Genomic DNA, 24,667 nt, shown 5'->3' with positions numbered 1-24,667 from the left:
TGTGTAACTTCAATGAAAATTACCCCCAAAGCCCAAACCCACCCCCTCTCATGAATATATCTATATTATAGATAACTGCCCAAAAAAATGTCACAGAAGTTGAAACTTTGTATAAAAATATTCTTATAGATATCTCGTCTGTCCGTTGGCCAATTTGGTACGCTATATCTTTTCAAAATGGAACCCCTAAACTTAAAAAATTTACACTACATTATTTATAACCTTAAGAGAAAAAACAAAAGTGGTCTTTCTCTTTGAAGTACAGCAAACTTCAATGTAGCCCTACTAAAAACACTTTTCTTTTACCTTTTAATTTATTCATCATGATATAGTATTTTTAAATTTATTGTTATTAAACTTTATATATATTAAATGTATTTTTCCTTATTCTCTATATTATGGAGAAAAACTTAAATTTAACCCTAGTTAATTTAGGCCTACATGTCTAGAAGATAAGGAGCAGGCCAAGTATTTTTCTACTTAAAAATCCAATAAATGCAATTATTGGTTGATTATATTATTACAATCAGGACAAAAATTTATTTTATCAGGGTAATATTAAGTAACAACTATTACCCTATTTTATGGTACATATTTTTTATTGTGATTGATTACTGACCAACACACATATAAAATTAAAACAGATTTTATTTGTTAATAAAAAGAACAAAATAATTGATTATGCTACAGAGATGAGCTGACAATCGCCTGCAGATATACAATATTAACAGTTGATGAAAATTGTAAGAAGTCCAATCGGATGGTAGATGACCCTTTGGCTAGGCTAGCACTCTAAGCTCTCTGAAACAAAAACAATGAAATAAAGAAGATGTAAGACATAATTTAATTCTCTATCTGAGCTATCCAAATACAATGGAGAAAAATCTTTCCTGCTTACTAAGTAATAAACTCAACTAGGGTTATACTTTAAGTTTCCTAAGCCCTCACCTCAATCCCTAAAAAATATTTAATTGGTACTCCCAATACTGTGCTTCACTTTAGAGCTAAACTTGTTTTTTTTCCATATATACTATATTTGTTGTTATGACAAGTGACACTGTATGAATACTTTGAAATACATCATTCAAGATTATATAGATATATATTGTAACCTATTTGTAATCATTAAGAGAAAAATGCAATACCATATAAAAGACATATTTTTATACTGGACATATTGACTGCTTGTTGGCGTAACATTTGGATATTTTCATAAATTGGATTTGTCTCAGGGATGATAAAGAAAAATGACTATAATTTGACAACCCACATAAGTATGAAACAATTTAATTTCTTAACTAAATGTTAAAAAAGTTTCCCTGACCCCTTGACTGGATTCCACTTTGCGTTCAACTGCCACAACCGTGTTATCACTTTCCTTTTCTAACAGCTGCTTTACTACACAATGCCTGATAGCTGTAAGATTATACACATTGGCCTTTAGTAGAATTTGAACTGCTGTTTAATTGCTACTACAATCTGACGGTCAACTAAAGAACTATAACAAAAGCATGTGGTGAAGTTTTACCTGGTCATTAGAAACCCAATTGCGTTTTCGTAGCTGCAATCTCAAGTTTACTGCGATTTTCGTTCAGTTGATATGGTAGGAATTCGTTTTAATAAAGATATTTTATTAATTTTAAATTTGTCTCGAGATGTTGTGAATTGGGCATTCAGCAATTTAAATTTATAAGAATGATGGCGATCGGGATGGACTCTTATCAACTACGATCTGATGTGACAAATCAGGAGACGGCACTTTGGTAAATGATGATACAAAATAAAGTATCTTCATAACTTTATAAAGTTATGATGCAATTTTTGACAAACTGAAAACTTGGATTTGTTGTGCAGGTTGCTTATTGACTTAAACCCTGTTTTTTAATTATAGCCCATTTCCTAGTTTTAAACCCTTTCAATGCAGAGTTTACCACAGTGCTGCTATAGGCTACTGCCAGGTTTATTTGCAGCGCACAAAGCTCCTCCACAGTGAGCGCAAATGTAGCGTGTTTTTCCCACTATGATTATTGTTATTTATTATAATATTAGGCTTTGTACTAATATAGTTCATACCTTGATAAATCATTGTTCATTAATTTCATTTTAGGCTCAAACTATCATTTCATGCCTAAAAAAACTATATATATATATATATATATATATATATATATAAAATAAATTTTTTTTATTTTACTTGTTTACAATTAAATATCAAGTACACTTTACTAAGTTAAACTTTCCGGTATTTAGGACCAATAATACATATTTATATTAATCATTTCAATAAACCAACAATTACCAATGTAACAGAAATATGATATAATACTAGACAATATATTTTATTATATACAGACACCACTCAGATACAGCTTAAGAGTAAAATTATTAAAACCTTGTCTTTATTTCATTAACAATGTTGATGATTTGTTTAGGAATGGATGGATATAACTAAAAAATACAAATACATATACTTATATAAGTATTTATATCATACTTATGTCACACATAATGAGATAAAAAAAGACATGACTTAAGAGAGTAGTAATTTATAACCCATAGTAGAGGCCGGGGCAGCTTCATAAACTGTGCTTATGTTGGTTGGCAGCATAGTTTTTATTGTTTACGTTTGAGGTAGTCTACAGTATTTCCCAATCTTGAGAACGACTGTTACATGCATCTGTACATAGTACCTTTAACAGATAATGATGTATAATTGAATATTTTTAACATGTTCATTGAGTTATTAATTTATTTTTACTCTACAGTAAAAATAAAAAATGCTTGTTATGGATATTTATTCCTCTGGATAAAAATAGAAAAAAAGAACATTTAAACGTAAACACATATGAAATAATATTTTTGGAAAATATACAGTATTTAACGGTGAAACTGGGAGGATGTTCTGAATTGTTATTATTAATTGGTATACAGCTGACGGACTACGCAGCTGGTTACGGGCTGCACGGCCTTGATGTTCTTTGTGGTTACTGTTACTAGGTTATTATGTTGGCTAGTTGTTTATAATTGATTGTTATGTTGTGAAATGGACGATCTTAGTTGTTTAAATGATATACGTGAACCATTGGATGATGAAATTATTTTCTGATGATGAAAGTGACATATAGGCAAATAAAGTGCATGATGATATTTCTTTGTCAGATTTGTTGTCACGTAGTCTGGATGATTATAAACCGGTGGAATGTTAGTTGGGTTGTGAAAATTGATAGTGACAGTAAAAACAAATCATCATTATCTGATATCCTTATAGCCCAAAGAATTCATAAAACACCAATATATGGAGACCTATACACCGATACACTGAAACATACTAATTTACAGAAAGATACTGGACCACCAAGGCACGATAAGAAAACAACCAAAGAGCAATTGATCTGCTGTTTAACAAAAATAATTCTTAACTTTATTTATAAGTTTCAAAATTGTTTTATCAACAGATTTGGTTTAGTTTTGAAGTAAATGTATCAGTGGGAAATGGCCAATATGAATACAAACAAAAACTTTCATCTGAACTCTGCTTTTAACTAAGTTTAACCTTTTGGAAAAAACAAGCCTAAGAAAATCTAGCTACTTAAATAGAATTTTCAGATTCAGCGAAATGAATACATTTTTAAAATTGCAAGTCATATTCTCTACATTCTCCTTTCAAATAATACAAATGGTAGCTTATAGAATGAATTTCAGGAATATATTAAATATGAGTAAAAATGTATGGACATATATTTATATACAATGTATGTTGAACTCAAGGTAAAACACACAGTTATCAAATTAAAAAAAATTAACGTTCATCTTTTTACTTCTAACCGGTTGACCTCTGAGAATAAAACCAGCAGACACTCAGGCGTTAAAAATATGGACATGGTAAAGTACAAACTTCAAGTAAAATATTATTCATAAATCACGTTATTTTGATACTGCATGTTTCTAAATACTTAAAATTTTTAATTTTAGTAAAATATAATTTTTATACTGGCCGATCAGTTATTATTACAAATAGACACAGCTGACTCTCAACGATGCACCAAAATGAATATAGAAAATAAATACTAATTATAATTAAAATATTATTTGCTAAAATACGTAGTAGGCCTATATATTAATTTATCTACATTGTTTCATCCAGAAAGTAAAATAATGTGTTAACTGATCGCCATACTATCGATCAGTCGTCACATGTTTTGAAGAAGTCAATTAGATAAATACTTGATTGGAGAACTGATAAGGTTTTCACCAGCCGTTGTCCAGCCTATGCTCCTCTGCTGACTAAAACTGATGTGCGTAAGTTGTCAGCAAAACCTGTTGGCCGGTTATTTGTCTGCAGATGATTACAACATATGCTGAGTTTACACTGGCAAGTAAAGAAGCGAGAGAATTTGCCCTACTACTGTCACATAATGTGACCAAGATAAGTTTGCAGCAGTTATCGTGTCCAATTAGACTAGCGTTTACTGTACAACACAAAATTTGTGCAACTTTTTGCCAGTGTTAATGTAGCTAGTTCAATCAAGGATTAGATTTGGGTAGGATACGATAAGCGAACCCGGTTTTTTATATCGAAGAATGTAGTCATCGATACTTAATATCCACATCTCAAATCCTAGACTATCAATCGATATAAAAGTATCTATAGTCCTCAATAACAATCATGTTTTAAATTAAAATATGAATTTAATATTTACAGTGATCAAACAAATTATTATAACAAAAATTAGGAAAACTGAAGACGACCATATTTGCTCCTCTCACAGTTACAGTTGTTTCTTTCCCACAAATTTTACATAATGCGTTTTTCAGTACGAGTTCAACATGTTGAAGCCTCGAAAAACATGTATATTATCTTTCAAAGCAATGTTGTGTAGTTTTCTAAAATTGACTTCCATTTTTAATAATTAAAATTACTTATGTAAAATTGAAATATTACCCTACGTGTATTATTTGAAAGTGTTTACAGCTGTTGATATAATTATTTAAGTTAATAGTTCAAAATAATTCATCAGTATCGATTGATTATATCATCGATGGTTATGATTAACCCTTTGAACGCCGATTTTAAATTTAGCATTTTTTCAGATTACACTCATTTAAGGTGAAAAAATGAAAATTCCTTAAAGCTAATTTTTTTATTCATTCCTAATGACTAATAACACACAAAAAACATTTACAATAATGTAATACTTGCATTAAAATAATTATATTTTTTCATAACAATGGAATATATAAATAAAAATCAAATTCAGGTTACAGAGTAATCATACGTGTGATGTAAAATATGAAAACATCCTCATTATCGTCACTGTCAGTATAATTGTTTAAAAGAATATCACTAATATCATCTTCATCCACATCATTATAAGCACTAGAAAACGTAGCATTCAAAACTTTAGCAACAAAATCGTCATAATCAGAATCGTCTGGGTGATCAGCCATAATTACACAACAGAAAAGAAACAATAAAAACTTGATTATAACACCGAAAACATGGTAACAATAACTTTTTACAACTGTTTGTATAAGGAATGACAATGCAAGAACACTTCCCAAAGGCACAATGCGTGCTCCATTGACAGTCGGTAATGGCGGATAGTATCGTCATCGGCGTACAGACGGGAGTGGGAGAACAGCTGCCAGCAAGAAAACAATTTATTGCTTACCTACTGCGGCCAGCTGACAGCTGCAACTGGATTATTTGGTCAAGCCAGTACATTACTTAGTACTGTGGCTTATATATTGAGCTTATAAACTTCAAAAACAGTAATTAAATATATTTTTATCGATCGGCGGATTATTTCGTCTTTGGTGTTACAAGACCTAAAAACATCGCGGATTATTCCGTCTACGGCGTGCTAAGGGTTAAGTAATATCGTATACCAATTTCGATATAAAAACCGGGTCCGCTTATTGTACCCTACCCTTAGATTTGACTGTGATATCAAAACATCACATCACTTTCTTTCTATTAACCTATGATAAGTGGTAAGTGGTGGACGATGAGCATTTGAGCGGCGACTTAAAGTATTACAAGTTTAATGTTTGTATTGTACACATGGAGAATGCTTAACACTGGCCACTACAGACGTTAGAGGTTGGGTGGGCTCTCTGCCACTTAGAACATACCTCTTGTATAGTAGCCGAGGCATGAAACGATTGATTGGCTGACTTAATGGTCCAATGGATTGTTATCTGTATAGTGGGCTTGTTGGTAACTTTGGATGAACTGGCATCACTTGACGCTTACGAACATATTTCAATCATCATTCACAGTTCATAGACCACGTCACTTAACATAAGTTGAAATAATTGATTTTGTAATTATCCCAGTTCTACTGGAAGATTTCAGGTTTATTACTGTTGTTGTGTTAAAATTAGCCAGTTTCCTAAGAGAGTGGACACTCTTGTTTTTTAATGGTAATTACCACATTATTAGTAAATTATTAAAATAGTACTATATTTACATTAACCTATCTGAAACGACAACAGAGAAATCATTTAATTGACATAAAATCTAAGGTGTACACATAAAGCAAATCTAAATTGACATTGTACACATTAACCATTTCCGGGCCAGGCGGCAATATATTGCCGTCATAGATCGCGTCTGAAAAGTGCCAGGCGGCAATATATTGCCGTCTGTGACATACGCGAAAAGCCGCCTTATATATATTGCCGCCTTGATATTCGTCGTTTTCTTAAATAAATACGACGTCAAATGTTTAAAGTTTTATGTTTTTTTTATTCCCTGGTATATTTGTAGATAATTAATATGAATATCATTTTTTATTATGGAGGTCTATGCATATTTATTTCGTAATTGTCACGTGACATTATCAGCTGACTCGATCTATTGTTGTTAATTCTTTATGCTTTAGTGTAGTCGTATTATTGTATGCTGGATTCTTCTTCATTATTTTATTTTGTAGTTGTAAATATTAGTAGTTACCTGCTTAGTGTGTAGTAGCCTAGTTACAATGACTGACAATTTGCGATCTCACGGGAGTGAAATTGTAAGTAGCATATTTGTAAATAGAAAAAGTGTAAATAAATTTCAAATAAAAATTGTGTAAATATTTCTTGGTAAATAGTGTTTATAACTGTATTGAAACTGTTTATGGATCCTACAATCATCTGTTTACCGGTACATCCATAATGTGAATATTTATTTTAAATTTCTTGCAGTGTAAGAGTCAGTTGGTTTATCATTTATAAAATGTTGCGAAGTACAATTATGCGTATTTATACAAAATGTGTCATAAAAAATTTATTTATGAGAGAAATAACACAAAATTTTGTATGGTTGTTCCTTTCTAAATGTACAATATAATAACATAGCTTCTCACAGTAAAATTATTTTTCCTTTTTTAGTTATTTACAAAAAAAAAACAATAAAATTTTTTGTATGTAATCCATTAAAACATTATTTTTTTTTTTAATTATAAATTACTTAAAACTACATGTATATATTTTTTTATTGATAGTATATATCTATACGAGTAATTTGGTGCATCTTTTAGGTAATTCTCTAATTTTTATGAAAAGTTATAAATTTTAATCTAAGAGACTGCAAAATCGCCAATTTTAGCCTGGCACTTTTGACTGGCCACAAGGAGATATATGTGAAAAAAATTTTGCAACATCTCATATTTGGTCCCTGAAAGGGTTAAGCATTGTAAAAGCGTACAAATGGGTCTTGGCGGTTTTAGGTAGTACTGGCCTCTCAAGGCGTTGTCTGTCAGTCATGCATCAAGCAGTAGCCTCAGATATTCGTGTCCAAAGGTTTCGTTATCTATTTCGGCGATAAATATAAAAGAAATACAAATCATTACATATAGCTCACACACAACACTCGAAGGGTTAAAAAAACTAATGATGTATTTTACTTTACAACTGACATTACTTATTCATTATGAAGTAGGCCTATATTAACAATGAGATGAGAATTATAAATTTCAGTCCTAGCCTAATAAGGCTATGGTTACCATTTTAACATACAGTTAACTGTTAAAAATAACAATTATCTTACCTCTGTTGATATTGAAGCAAAGATGACAGACAGCTCTTAAACTTTAGGCAGCCTTTTCTTTGGATTCAGACTCAGACTGTACTGGATCCTTGTTCTCTTTTCCTTCTCCAGAGGCATCTTTCTCAGTTGTTACATTAACTGGAAACCTCTTCCTTGCTGGCTTCGTCGAAGTTTTCGACCAATTCCGGAACTTCATCATCTTCTTCAATGGTAGTTTTACCACCTGCCCCACTACTTGCAACACTGGTAGCCAGGCGCTTCAACTGTGTTAACCCTTCGGGTCCTAACTGACTTAAAATACCAGGTAACATTTCTGTGATTTGCTTGTTCTCACCATGGCCTGTGATGGCAAAAGTGTTGGCAGCCAATGATGCCTGAGCTTTAGGGTTATTGAAGTGAATTACAGTTCCATCATCTTTAATCATATTTACCTCCTCAATCCCTGGTATGGTGTTAACTGATAGTTTCTTTAGTGAGCTTTGTAGCTTTTTATCGTCTGTTGCAGCAGTCGCATGAACAACCTTCTTCTTTCTTCGAGGGTACCTTTCCCTCCAATCCTTACTTGGGCTTGTAGTTTCTTTAGTTTCTCTTGATTCATTTCGAAAGGTTTATATAGATCGTTGACTAGCACTAATTGAAACAAAAGATGAACTATGAACAAACTCTTAATAATAAACAACACATTTAAGAATAATAATAATGTACCACAAACTCAACTCACACACGTGCTCAATTTCAATGGATTGTAGAAGGAGCGATCGACGAAATGGTTGCCGAAAACAGGTTAGCCAATATTTTAGCCTTGAACTATGGAGCAGATGACAAAATTATCTACGCCTTTGTTTAAAAAATATTTTAAAACTAAAAGACTTATTAAAATTTTTTGGAAAATAATGATTATGAACTCTTAAAATTTTATCTACGATTTGAGCTACCAGTTATCAAAATATGAATAATTATAGTTATTAATATAAAAGACAATACTAACAACTCATTGTCAATACCAACATAAAAAAATAAATAGTATACATGTCACAAGTATAACGATACAATTAATTATATACTTCTGTATTGTTATTAAGCATTCTGTATTGTTGTATATATATTTAGATATATATATTTAGAAAACTACACAACATTGCTTTGAAAGATAATAAGATAATACATGTTTTTCGTGGCTTCAACATGTTGAAGTACTGAAAAACGCATTATGTAAAATTTGTGGGAAAGAAATAACTGTAACTGTGAGAGGAGCAAATATGGTCGTCCAGTTTTCCTAATTTTGGTTATAATATATATATATATATATAAGTAGATATGAATATGGCGGTTCTAGACCACTTTTTGGAGTAAACAGAAAACCAACGGAAAATACTGTTTAAAGGACAATAAACGAATCTGTAAAATCAAACAGTAAGGCGGTTCTAGCTCACTTTTGGGACAGTCAGAAAATCAACGTAAAATACTGTTTAAAGGACAATAAACTAATCTGTAACTCACGAATGAAAAATTAACCGAATCTATAGCCGTTTTACTGTTCATTGTAGGCTTCTAATTTCTAAGCTGTTTTAATGAAAAAAATCCAGAAATCTTCGAAATCTTTATTCCACGAAGTTAATTGTAACACAGTCTTTATCTTTAATAGTCTTCTTTCCAGTAACAACCAAGTGTAATTTTTCATTTTTATTCAATTCTTTAATCTTTTTTTCATCCAAAACAGTCAAAAATCTGTTCGGTAAGTGTACTTTACAATCTTCCAACTCGGCAATTATTGTAAACCCGAATTTATCTATAAAAAATCTATAAACGGAAATAATGAAATTTGCTAACAATCACTCGAGAAGTCGGGGAGAATGTGAGTAAAACCGCATTCTTTTCACGAGGTTCTTCATTTACTTTCTCCAAATGTACTATAAAATCATCAAAGATTTCAGGTTTAAAATCGTAGTCAAATTCAATGTCCAAATAGTGAAAGATTATAGGTAAAATCTTCTCATAATAAACGTGTGTATTTAAACCTACAAACCTAATGTATTCTTTAAAAAGGAAAATAATTTTGTCAACGGTTCCAAGAGATAAGTAAAAATTTTTATTCTGTTTTCTAAATTCTGTAACAAAATGTGTTTGCTTCTTGTCTCCATATTGTAATTTCATAAGCAGGTTATTCAAATATGTTAATTTATTTCGAAATTTCCTAGGCTTAGGTCTTTCGTACAAAATTAAATTACAATCTCTACAAACTAATCTTTTATCAATAATTTCTCCTCTATTATAACACTTGTAACAGTTGGCATTATACTCTTCCATTTTACAAAAAGAATAAATGGAAGCTATGGAACTAAGTCTGCCGAGATATAAATTTTTCAGCGCAAATGTTTATGTTTATATTTCAACTACCGAGATAAAAAGAAATAATTTCATTCTATTGTACAACTATTTAGGATATTTTGTTTATGATTACAAAGATTATTCCGGAAGAAATCGAGATTTTTCATCAGCGAAAGAGTATATTTTTGAAGTTTTAGAAGGAATGAAAAAGAACAATATGAACATCATTAACTACTGAATTTCTCTAATATCGTTCTTAATCACATCATAGGCTAAAAATTTCTCAGAAACCACAACCACATAACAAATCGCGTTTGTAACAGCATTTTGAAAATCCATATTGATAATTATATCGTTTCTTTGAACTAGAAATATTTGTCAAACTCTTTGTTGTATCAATGACATAAATGGGTCTATTTGCTATAAATTCTTTGGGGTTGTAATACATTTCCATATTTTTGTAGTAAACTTTCTTAAAATCTTGATACATCTGATACATGATTCTGAAAAGACCACCGGAAATGTTTAAATTTTGTAATTCATCTGGATAATAAGAACCATTCAATTTTACTCTGATATTTTTTACATTCAAACTATCGAACTTTGAAGGATTTTTTTCTTGATTATTCTGTCTATCTGTTTGAAAACCAATGATAACGAACTTGGGATTGAAGATATTTCTATAAATATTTGTGATATCGAACGAATAAGTTGTTCCGGAAATACCTTTTTGTTCAATACATTGCCAATCTAGAAAATTAAACGTGATGTTTTGAGATTTTATAATTTCATCAATCAACTGAATTTTACTCGTGGTTTTATAATCAATCATTGGAACTCTAATGAAAAACTCGTTAATTGTAATTTTGCCATCAACAGGCATAACATTTCCAGTTGCAGTCTTCAGAATCACATCATCGTCTTCTGCTCTTATAAAACTTAGATAAAATCCTCCTTTATAGATCGGAATAGTAACATTTTCAAAAAATCCTAAGCCGAAATGTGCTAAATCACCGACCGCTTCAAATTGTCCAAATTTAAAAGTTGATTCAAAACTGTTTGAAAATACATCACTTTTGGAATAACAAATGGTTTCCTTTAATAGTGCTTAATTGGCCACAGTTTTCGACTTCTTCTATCAATTTATTGTGTTTTCTTACTTCAATCTTAGAAAATAAAAACGGTATAAAATTATCGATTAATCTAACATTATCAGTTCCAAGATATGCTTGACCATCTTGTTTTGTTAAAGTTCCAGAAATATAAAACTGGAAGTTAGACGAGCAAAAGTTATCTCCAAAATCAATATTAAACTCAGTTCTTTTATTCGGTTCATTCAAATGTTGTTTACTAATTGGATAGAAATTTTTAAACTCCGCCCTTTCAATATCGCCTGAATACTTTTTGTAGTCCACCATTTAATAAGAGAAAATTTAGAAATTTTAAACATCATGTATCATTTTTTCATCGATCTAATGTACGTTTTTATAAGAAAAGATATAAATTAGAGTCATTTTAATGATCTACTTCGTCATATTCAGGATTCTCTTCCTTAAATTTTGCAATTTCGGCCACATATTTCAATAAAATCTGCACAGGATAGTAACCGCTATCTATAATATTGTTCCAATCAACTGTATCTTTATTTTCATCCAAAAACTTTATACTCAAGTGTTGATAGAGACAAAGAACAGACATATGATCTTTTAATTGATAATGTATATTTTCTTGAATGAACTCTGGGGACAGAGTTTGATATTTAGCATTGTTATACCAATTCAATTTGTTTACGTATAATCTCATCATATCTTCGGATAATTCATATTTTTGAGAAATGTCATCCCAATGTTCTTTTTTCAAATCTCTTTCTTTCGTGTTGCATTATAAAAAGATCGAAAGCACTGTAATGTCCCGCCATCTCTATTTATTAAGAAAAAATTTCAAGTTTTTATAAATTGGCTCTTTTTTAGCGTTACATTCAGCACATTTTCCCGAAATTCTTTTAACTCCATTGATGTTTGCATAGTATTTTATATCGTTTGTGGCAGTTTTCTCTTTGCACCTCACACAGTATATGAGCGCCATTTATTTAGGGAAAATTTATCGTGCATAAAACCCTACGCGAATACCTATTTCAGTAAGATCTTCCTCCATATTATTAAGTTTTTTTTTCTAATTTTTGAAATTTGACAGCATAAGAATCATTGTATTCAACAAATTTATGACCAATATTCTCAAAAGTTTTCGTAGCATCTAAACTAAACTTATCAAAAGACTCTTTAAAATTAGTAAGTTTTTCATTAATTTCACCAACATCGTCTACTGATCTTCTATTTCTGGCTTCTAACTTGTCATAGACTTCTGTTGTAAAATCTTTAACATGCTGTTTATGATTCTCATAATTTTGTTTTAGTTCATTCATTAAACATTTTAATAGGATCTTCTAATTGAATCATTACAACAACATCAAATGGATTAATTCCTTTACTAACACCGCTAATTCTTTTTCCTTTAAAATCTAAGGCATTTTTAACATTCGGATCATGTAAATCAACAATATCGATGTTTTCTGATAATTTTAGAGGTTTTAAAATTTGTTCTTTAACAACAACATCATGTTTGTCAATACCAGGTCGAACACCGACAATTCTTTTTTTATTAGCCAAACTAACATAATTCTTTTCAACTTTGATCACTTCAGTAATTTTATCAGCTTTTTCGATATGAGACATTAAATTGGTAAATAATTTTTTTACACCATCATCAACTTCTTTTTCCAATGTTTTTATTTTATCAGCAACTTCATTTGAACTCATGAAATTTGCAAGTTTGTTATCATATTCTGCTTTAAAATCTTCAATCTCGACAGCAAACGTATCTGAATCTGGAAGGTTTTGTAATAAATTTTCTAACTTGTTATCAAACTCATTTCTCAAACTATCAAAATTCAAACTATTATCTACATTTTGAATAATTTGTGTTCCAAATACGTCAAAAATATTTTGTGAATCCATATTTATTAAGCAATAATTTGTTAACAACTTCTTTAAAATCTTTACCATTACTCTCAGTTCATTCAAAACAAAAACACATAAATGACCACAAATTGGGGGATCTTTATAGTCTTGAATCTGAGAGTCATTGTAGTAGAACGCTTGATTTTTTCAAATATTTGATCAATTCTATCGGCGGTTTGTCCTCAATTCTTCCATACGAATCAAAATAACATGCATTCTTATCATTTTTATAATAACAAATCCAATGCGTTCCACTTCCCATAATCGAGTCTAAATTCACAATTCCACATTCGAATTTCTTAACTTTTTCGGGTAATGTATCTCTCATGAAAATTCCTCTAAAATGTTTAATATTTTTGCAGATTTCTTCCAATTCCCCGAATGTTAATGGTTTTGATTTCAAATTTTTTTTTATGTTTGATTTCACGTAATTCAAAGTTTTTTCATCTAATCCAGATCCTGTAACATCTTCCAACTCTTTATCTAACCAATTTAAAATGTTTCGAACAATAGGAATCACATCTTTTTTAACGATTGGAGCAGCTTTACGAACATAAGGAACAACATTTTTAACAACTGGAATATTTTCTCCAAAATCTAATAAATCTTTCAAAAAGTCCACCATTTTTAAGTTCTTTCAACTGATTATAAGAAAATTCTATTCTGGTTCCTTTATTGTTTTTCTTATGTTTTTCGAGTTTATTGTATTGTCTATTTGTTAAAAATATCTTATCTTCGCCATTTTTTAGTTGATCTATTTTAAATTGAATACTAACGGGTATTTTTTTCTTAAAAGCGGATTTTATTTTTTCTTTCTGATTTTTACTGAAATTTACGTTCACCTCCATTTATATAGTTAAAATTTCAAGTTCTCTTCAATTCCCATTCCTAGTTTTCTCTTCAAAAACATTGCTCCAACTGTTGGAAGTGCAACAAATCTTTCACCTAAACTAGCATCTTTTGATAAAAATCTATCCATTGCCTTATCTTGCAAAACTTTATCCGCAATATGTCTGGAATTTGTGTCACTATGTTTTGCATAAAAAATATCGTGTTCCATAGCAGCTTGGTCTAATTTATTTATACCAGGATCTCCTCTTTTTAGTCTTTTTTCGAGTTTTGTGCCAGGCCCCAGATACTGATAAGTTGGTACGTGTAATTCAAAAGGTAAATTGTTGATAAAATCATTCAAAAGTCCGCTACCTTCAATCATAGATGAACTTATTGCTGGCAAAACTCGCTTTAAATATTTAATTCCATCAGGTTTTTCAATCAATTCATCAAGTTTGTTCGAAATAAAATCTTTAATCGCTTTCTTTTCGTTCAAAAAATTGTTGTTTCCAGCCTTCTCTTGAGCATAAATATAATTTATAATTCCATCGAGTTTTGTCAAATCGTCGATATATCTGTACTCAATCTTATTATCATTGTATTTTCTTACACCTGATCCTTCGATTCGTTTTTTTCCCAAATTGGTTTTAATCAAATTGATATATTTTTTACCTCTACTTGACTTAGGCTTCTTAGTAGATGGATCATTATTTTTGTAAATTGAGTCAGATTCCCATAAAATTTCTGTATACTTTTTCAAATCTTCTTCAGAATATAAATTATCTTTTGGAACGTCATTGTCTGTTAATAATCTCCATAAACCTTGAGTACCTTCGTACATTTTTTCATTAATAATTATATCATTTTGTTCAAAATTAACGGATAAATTTCCAATCATAAAACTTTTCTTTTTTCTATCCCAATACAAACCAAATTTATCATCCTTCGCTCTAGGAAGAAATTTTTTACCAATTTCACCAATTATTATATCCGTTGTTCCAGGACTTATTGGTTCAACTATGGTAGAGTCTTCAATGATTCGAGGTCTAAATGGTGTTGAAGATGGTAATTTTGGCAATTCAAACTCAGATTCTGGAATCGAAATATCGGCAAATTGTCGTACAACTGGAACCAAATTCATTAAATTTTGATTATCGCTTAAAACATTTTCAATTTTGCCCTCAACATTTTTTATTGCAGAAGTTACAGGTTGATTAATTTTTTGAATAAGTTCTTGTTCTTCTTCATCAATTCGAATCTGTTCTTTAAATTCTTTGATTAATTTCTTTTCGATTTGATCAAGTTTTTTCGCTTCTTCAGAAGTTACGTTCACCATTTATTTAGGAAAATTTTGAAACGTGGAACACGAAACGTGGAACGTAAAACGTGAACGTGGAACGTAAAAACGTGAACGTGGAACGTAAAAACGTGAACGTGGAACGTAAAAACGTGAACAGATTTACCGTTTTTCAGTTGTTTTCATAATGTAAATAAAAAGTAAAGATAATGTAAAAATAATTGTAACAAATATTTTATCAAGTAGATTTGCCAGACCACTGAGCAGCATTTATATTAGAAAATTTATTCAAATATTTAACCATTTTTAGGCTTCAAAGTTAGATTAATAGTTAAAAATCCGTAGTCTTCCTTCCAAATTTTATCACACAGCTCATTAAATTGGTTAAAACTCATATCAGATCCCACATAATTGTTATAAATCTTTCTCGAATAGTGATCATCTTGCTTAAAAACACACAACATATTCAAATTATTTATAATAACTTGTTTATCAACCTTTGAAAAGCATTGGGAAAGATAGATACAAGAGATATTTTTGTGACGAGACATTACGAAATATTCCTTAATAACGTCTTGATTTTCTAAAATACAATCATCAAAAACGATTAAAGAATTCGGTTTACATTCGCTTAACGGAACTATGTCCTCAGAAGCATTATAAAAATGTGATATTTTTTTGTTTAAGTTTTTTCTCAATATTTTCAAATCTTTCTTGTAATTTTTTATAAGCGTCTTGTTCTAAAGATTTACTAAAAACATACAAATTGGAATAAGGAATCAACCTATTGTAGATAAAATTCAATAATAAAGTTTGTTTTTCCACATCCACTTGAACCAACAATTAACAATCTGATTGGTTGATCTTTCTTATTTTCTTCAAACGTTTGAAGTTTTATCTGATCTTTTTGCTTTAAAAAATTTCTCCATTTAAATAACTAAAATGAAGCTGTTCAAGTTGACTTCAGAAAGCTCTAAATTAGTTTTAAACTTGGAACATCCTATACACTTAGAGGAAGAATCAAATTATTTTATCGGTTTTAAGCGGTTTTTATTCTGACAATTTTGTAATAAATATTAGTGAAAGTTCTCCTTATTGTATAGGATTTAGTGAGAAGAACATAACAAAATATTATGGTTTAAACAAAGGATATTATACTTTCGATCAAATAAAAAATTCCCTTAAAAATTATCTGAAAACATTCAAACAATCAGATAAATCTTTAAACTTTGACGAAAACAAGTTTGAAATGCAAAAAAATTATCTCTCTAATAAAATTCAAATAAAATCACCAGTAAGAATAATGTTTTCAGCAATTATTGTAGATTTGTTAGGGTTTGTTCAAGAAACTATTGAGCCAAATCAGGTATATTTAGGAAATAAAACGCCAAAATTTAGACCGTTTGATGTAATTGAAGTGCACTGCAATCTCGTTGAACCTAGTTTTGAAAATCATACCGAACATTTACACAAAGAATCTGAAATTTTGTAAACTTTTTTCCCAAATGTTGCTTATGGATCAAAAATCAGTGAAAAACCGAATGAAATCGATTATATTCCAATTAGAAAAAATATTAAAAGAATTCAAAAAATCGTTCTAACTATACAAGACTCTGAGGGAAATTTAATAAATAATGAGAGTAAAACAACAATATATTTAAGATTGTCGAAAGAATGATGAATCAAGGGGGGAACGAATCGTTCTTACCTTCAAACTTTCAAAACGAGTTGATAATGATGATAAATACCAATACTTTTATCTAAAAGATAAGGTAGCCCTCGAGGGCCACCTCACAAATATTCACAAAAAATACGAATAAAGACAATGTTAAAGAAAAATACAAAAAAAGCTTTGAAAACATAGATTCTGACAAGGGTATCGAATCGCGACTCTTTCAAAATCTTCATCCTGACCCTGTTTTCATCAATGAATCAGGACTTTATACTCAAAATAAAAAATTGCTTGTTAAATTTTATTTCTATCTAAATGGAGACAGTTGTAGACCTACTCAATAATCAACTAAAATTCAATAACAAACATATCTTTACGATTGTTGACGAAAACAATGTGATCTGGTTTAAGGCTAAAGACGTAGCAAAAATTCTAGAATATGAAAATACTATGCAAACGATCAGAATAAACGTTGACGAAGATGGATAAAAACTTCTATTTTAATCTAAATATAAGGGGGGCTATAAATAGCTTACCTTCAAACTTCCAAAATAACACTGTTTTCGTTAATGAATCTGGGCTTTATTCTCAAAATAAAAATTACTAGTTAAATTGTTTTCTATCTAAATGGAGTCAGTTGTGAATCTACTCAAATTCAATAATAAAGAAATTTTAACATTTGTTGACGAAAATAATGAATTTTGGTTTAAGGCGAAAGATGTTGCAGAGGTGTTAGAATATAAAGATACGAAGAAAGCAATTAAAGAACATGTCAAAGAAAAATATAAAAAAAGCTTCGAAAACATAACATTCTGAAGGTAGGGGTGATTCGCCCCCGCCTTCAAACTTTCAAAAAAACACTGTTTTCATCAATGAAGGCAGGCATATATTCTTTAATCTTGAAATCTAAAATGAAAATAGCAGAAATGTTTCAAGATTGGGTTTTAGAAGAAGTTTTACCAAGTATTCGTAAATTTGGTGTGTACAAACTTGAAAACAAGATTAAATATTTAGAGGACGAAGTTAAACACTTGCAAATTAAAGATGAAATAAAAACGGAAATAAATCGCAAAAACAAAGTGTAAAAATTGACTTAATGAAACCAGACCTTGTTTGTAAAGATTTTGCTAAGAAAAAACACCATGTTTTTGTATTAATTAAGAAGAATCAACATGTGGGAATATCCTTATTACGTTATCAGAGCTCAAAAGAGAGAAATACCGAAAAGATTGAAAGAACTTGAAATTGATTACCCAGAAATGGAAATTTTATTAAGACAAGGAGATCCAAATTCTATCAATCTGTATAACCAAATGAAAGAATCTTTGAATATTTTATACAACGGAAATCATTTTACTACAAATATGGCAGAAATCTCGACTGATTTATAGAATATCTAAATTACACGATGAAAATGTTTACTCAATTTTTACTAAAAACTCTTGAATTATGATATTTTGTTTGTAAATGTTTTTGATAATTATTTAACCATTTTATAGTTCTTCCACATTCACATTGAGTATCTTCATAATATAATCTATGGTGATTCTTCTTTACACAATCTTTACAATATGAGTCTTTCTTATCTCTACTATAGGGATGACTATTAAACTCTGAAATTTTTTTAGTTTCTTTACATTTAAGACATTCTTTCTCTTCCAAAGTTAATTTTTTCTATTTTATCATACAGCTCTTTATGATACTTCCTATAACAATCTTTACAATTATAAATAATTCCATCTTTTCTACTTTTATCTTTATAAAAAGCTTCAAAACCTTTTATTTCTTTGCACATTGAACATTTCTTTTGAGCCTCCATTTATATAGAAAAAATCTTTGACTTTCTCAATTCATATTCATAAAACTTTCCGGTTATTTCTTCATTATTTAAATCTTTTATACTATAAGTTACAGGATCTGTGTTATTAATTTGATAAATCACAAAGATTTCTCTTGACCAATTGTTCTTATATTTTGTTCGAAAATGTTTGTTTTTTTACTAACAATTCTTACATGATCATTGACTTTAAATTTAGTTTTCGTGTGAATTTCTGGTGGAACATACTTAAAAACCGACTCTAATAACTCTTTTTCTGCATCTTTATCTACGTCTTTAGGCTTCATTTTGATTGTGCTATGAACAGTATCGTTATATTTCTTTACGATTTCTTGAAGAATATCGATCCATTTAAAGTTTTTATTAATCTCAAAAATTACTTTCATTCTCTCATTTTGAGTTCTGTTATATCTCTCTACAATACTTGATTTCTCTTCGTTTTCAGTATGATAAATCTTAATGTTGTATTTCCTCAAAACATCGTTTAAATTCTTTATTTTTAAACTCTAAACCCTTATCTGTATGAAGTAAGTTAGGAGGTTTGTGATTGATCCTTATGGCATCTTTTACTATATCTTCGAAGGCTTTTGAAACATCTTTACCGTTTTTTCTTTTGATAGCTCTTGACCAAGCATATTTTGAGAAAGTATCAATAACATTTAACATATACTTAAATCCATCATTTTGATCTGAATAGTTAGACATTATAACTAAATCTGCTGCCCATAAATCGTCAATTCCTAAAGTTATAATTTTTCTCTTTTTAAAACTTTTTTCGTACTGGTGCATGAATTTCTCTAGCTTCAATCTCGATTTCTTCCTTATTCTTAGATTCTTTCTTTACTTGTTTTTCATTTGGATTCTTTATAAATTTACTCTTATTTGTCTTACATTTTGAACATTTTGCTGCAATTCTATACAACCCGTTTTGAGTTTGAACGATTTTAGAATCTATATTTTTCGTTTTTTTCTTGCATTTGTGGCAGTGAATCAAATCATCTTCCATTTTACATGTCAAAGTTTCCAAGTTTATTTAACTCATCTAATATATTAGATTTTGCTTCGCCTTTATATCCATACGGTACTGTATCGATCTTATTTTCTAGGACATTTCTCTTATCATCTTTAGCGTTCAGTGCCAGCTTGTTTATGGTGATGGTATACAATTCATGTTTATAGCTTTTTATTACAGTCATCTCCCTAAATTCTTCTTTATCTTCGAACAAACATCTCTTTAAGTTTTCGATATTTATTGTTTTATTTACAACGCTTCTCTTAATTCCTTTACACCTAACTGGGTTTTTATCTAGATATTTGTACGAGTACATCTTTGATCTTAAACCACAAAATTCTTCTAAAACTTCGCTATTTAACTCATCTTTGAATTTCCCTATTACCTTCTTATTTTTAGTCGTGAAACATTCATGATCTTTTGGATAATCGCTCGTATCGAAATCATCTATATTTTCTTTAATAATTTTGTAAGGATCACGTTTCAATTCTAGGAAGTAACTGTCTGTGTCCATGTAACACAGATTCAAATCTGGATCAAACTTCTTTAATTTGTTGTAATAAAACTCGTACATTAACAATTTTGAAAGGTCAAGAACTGAAAAAACCTATGTAGATTGGCTTGTTAAATTTAACTTTCTGCTTGTACATGTGACTCGCTATACAGTTGTCGTCAAAGATGTTAAAGCATTTGAAATTTGTTTTCTTAGCTTGTTTCATTGAAAATTCTTCATTTCCTAGTCTAATATCACATCTGTTTCTCACATTTTCCATAGATTTTCCAAAAAACTGAGTTGTTCATCAGCTTATAAAAGTCCTTTTCAAAGTCACTTGTAGCTTTGGTTCTCATGTTTGTGTTAAAAATCAATGTAATCTTTCATAAAAGGCTTCTGATCGAATGCAATAACTCTATTCACATGTTTCAAAATCATACCTTGTTCCAGATAGAATTTCAAATTTCTAGAATGAACAACATATTCAGTTTTATCCAGTAGAGTTGTGCAAAGTTTGTTGTTATAATGTTCTGGAGCAAGAGGCAAATCTTTATGATTTTCATGTAAATTCTTCGGATATTCTAGATCGACTTCGAGAATATAGCCATAATCTTCGTCGCCAGTGAGTTCCAAAATTGTTTCTTTCCAATCTGCTGTTGTATACGTTTTAGGATCCATCCACTTGATTTCGTTATATGGTAAATTTTGCATTAGGCCATACCCATAAAGGTTATTAGCATCGACGTACAACAAATAGTTTTCAGGCTTTGTCTTATCAAAATCTTTTAAATATTTGTTATTTGCTTTCACATATCGTTTAATACATTGAGAAATGCCTCCGCGAATACCTTTTTCGATCATCAAATACATATTATAATCACTAATTAATTGTAATTCTATATTCGTTAATTTTAACATAGCATCCCATGCAAGACTGGGAGCTGTTAGATAGTGTGCTGGATCAAGTTTATAGCAATTCAAACAAATATTCCTAAAATTTTCAAAGATATCAGCGAGCAATAGAACATCTTGAATGTTATAGAGATCGGAGTAATTTCCTAGATTTTTCTCTTTTAATTTATTCCAAACAGCTAAATAATGTTGAAAATCTTTCTCAGATATGCTCTCATCTGTCAAAAGTGAATAGAAATCTTGAATTCTCAATTCTTCTGTGTAATCAAGTTTTTCAATACTATCGATAAATTCATAGGGAAATATTTCCTTTTCCAGATAGAATTTTAAAAATCTCGTCTTCGTCATTTGGTTGTCTATCTAGAATTGCGTTCAGACCATCTTGTATAAAATGATTTGTATGCTTGAAATCATCTCTCTTTAGATTTTTAGCTAACTTTTCTATAGACGATGCCATAAATCTGAACGTATCTACGAAAGAAAACTTGATGAACTTTCTTGGTTTATCATCTTCAAACTCATACCCATATCCAGAATTTACAGAATAATTTATATATTTCTCATCGGTGTTTGCGATCAAATCAACGTTTCCATATTGTTTTAGAGCCAATTCTTTTATGTACAAATGAGTATCGTAACATGACATATTGTGGCAGAAAACGGGAATATTTTGAGGAAATTTGAGATTCAAGTTACAAGATAAATGAGCAGCACCTCGAAATTTACCTGTTAAATGACAATGATCTCGTACTTTTTTTCTTGTTTGATTATCAAAACCCTCAAATTCACAAATATGATAAAGATTTGAATTTAGATATGCAATTTCTTCTTCTTCGGTCAATTTCATAGGTATTTGGTTCTTAGAATTATATTTTTTAGCTATGTATTTCGATAATTTATTGAGCTCTTCAAACAATTGTTTTGGAACATTCGGCAAATCTTCTTCATTTTTTGCTCGATAACATATCGGCTTGTACATACGATTGGTCACATTAGACACTAAGTATAGAGTAAAACCATATGGAATGTGCTTCTGAATCTTGGTTTGTGATCGATTTTTGCGGATTGTTTTTTGCATGTGGGAATCTTCTCTAATATGCTTTCAAAATCCATATAAATTACGTACGGATGGCTAAACTTCTTTTGATAATTAGTAAATTTAGTTGTTTGACCTGGAAACGGCATAATTGGCTTACAAACTTTCGTGATTTTTACAAAATTTCTAAATGGTCTGTTAAATCTCCAGATTTGTAGAAATGGCTTAAACATCTTTCTGCATAGAAAATTTTTTGTGTTCATGCTTAGATAACTGAGAGAAAACGAGCTTATTTAAATCTGTTATCAAAACATAATGAGATTTGTCTTCTTGTTTAACATACAATAAGTCAATGTTTAACTCAGCGTCGTATTTTTCAGAAATTTGTAATGGAACAATATTGAGTTTCTCATCATAACTGTAGATATTTATAGACATTTTTTTGGATATTTTGTACTTGGAATTGTGACTTCGTTTTTCAAATAATTGTATATCTTTTAAGGACATTGGATACTCGAAACCTGAAAATATCTCGTCATTTACAAATTTTTCATATTGTTTTGCTCTGTCTACATGAAGTTTCTGGTTTTTTCAATAGCACATCGGATAGAATAAATAAAGCAATAATCATCTTTATTTTTGATATTTTTATAACAAGCTTTCTTATCTTTGATTTTTCTTTGGTAAATCGATATATGATCCTGCGTTCATAAATTCATGTTTATTAAGGCTCAAAATCAGTTGTTTACAACGTTTTAATGTCCATCCAGAACCTCGATTTGGGATGATTTGTCTGTTCTCGATGTGTTAATTTATTAAATTGTTTAGAAATAAAGTCGTTTATGTCAAAGATTTTCGTCTGCTTTTATAGTAAAGTACATTGGACAAGTTTGTGTTTCACCGTTCACTAAAGTTCTTTCGTATATCGCATTCCAAAGAGATATATCCTTTACTGTTTTTTCACAGTTTCTTGAAATTTTTCGATTAAACTTTTAATTTCCGGGCGCAAAATAGAAAGATATTTGTAAATTGACTATGAAATTATCGTTTAAATTCGTTAAAATGTATTGCTTGAAAAGACCGTGTATAGACGATAAAAAACTTCTACATCAATGATATTTTCAGATTTGTGTTTATCAATTTCTTCGATCATTTCAGACTTTGTTTTATCATTAGTTTCGATAGCCAATTTTTCAGCGATTGAAATTAATTTTTTCATCATTAAATAGATTGAGATTTTTTCTTATTCAACTTTGAAATTTCTCTTTAATTCTCGTAATTGTTCAATAATTGAACATCTTTTCATGATCGTCAATTTGATTTTCTTTGGCCCATTGTCTTAAATGATTCAATTTCCTTGTAGTAAATGTCTTTGTTCTTTAAGTGAATCTTTGAGTTGTAATGTCGATCGAAGTTTCTTCTTAAAAATTTCTTTTTTGCAAAACGGGACATGTTACTTTTTCACCCTCCATTTAAATAGGGAAAATTTCTTAACTAAGGTTTGTAGGAGGTAATTTAAATTCTATAATACTATTTTTTCAATATTTTTAGAATTTAAAAAATTAATGATTTTTTACTTGAATTTGACAGAAATCAGCACAATTTCTGGTGGAAACAGTGATAGATTCTTCTATTTATTATAGAAAAATCTGTAAACTAGACTTAAAATTATTGAAAAAATTAGTATAGTTATAGGACAAAATAGTACTATATTGGTTTGTAGGGGGTAATTTAAATTCTTTATACTATTTTTTCAATAATTTTTTTCTTATGTAAATGGAGCTACTAAAGGAATTAAATGAGGTTGGTGATTTAAAAGTTCAAAGAATACAAGAAATTAATTAGAATTAGAAGAAAATAAGAAACACAAAATTGTGTGAATTTGGAGAAAATGAAAGATAAATTCGGGTTTACAATAATTGCCGAGTTGGAAGATTGTAAAGTAACACTTACCGAACAGATTTTTGACTGTTTGGATGAAAAAAAAGATTAAAGAATTGAATAAAAATGAAAAATTACACTTGGTTGTTACTGGAAAGAAGACTATTAAAGATAAAGACTGTGTTACAATTAACTTCGTGGAATAAAGATTTCGAAGATTTCTGGATTTTTTTCATTAAAACAGCTTAGAAATTAAAGCCTACAATGAACAGTAAAACGGCTATAGATTCGGTTTAATTTTTCATTCGTGAGT

The 24,667-nt window shown here is 29.6% G+C and overlaps 1 protein-coding gene across 1 annotated transcript; it reads right to left on the bottom strand.

The window, feature by feature from the left end:
* Positions 1-580: 580 nt before the first annotated feature.
* On the bottom strand, positions 581-8,982 carry LOC124372985 (transcription factor BTF3 homolog 4-like). Its single transcript, XM_046831391.1, is given in 4 exon segments — positions 581-801; positions 8,039-8,180; positions 8,182-8,579; positions 8,582-8,982. Coding segments are annotated over 3 exon segments (552 nt in total). The 5' UTR covers positions 8,637-8,982; the 3' UTR covers positions 581-801; positions 8,039-8,081.
* Positions 8,983-24,667: the final 15,685 nt, after the last annotated feature.

The sequence above is a fragment of the Homalodisca vitripennis genome, unplaced genomic scaffold (genome assembly GCF_021130785.1).
Source record: "Homalodisca vitripennis isolate AUS2020 unplaced genomic scaffold, UT_GWSS_2.1 ScUCBcl_4527;HRSCAF=10751, whole genome shotgun sequence".
NCBI classification, from domain to species: domain Eukaryota; kingdom Metazoa; phylum Arthropoda; class Insecta; order Hemiptera; family Cicadellidae; genus Homalodisca; species Homalodisca vitripennis.
This window is presented reverse-complemented; position numbering and strand designations above follow the sequence as displayed.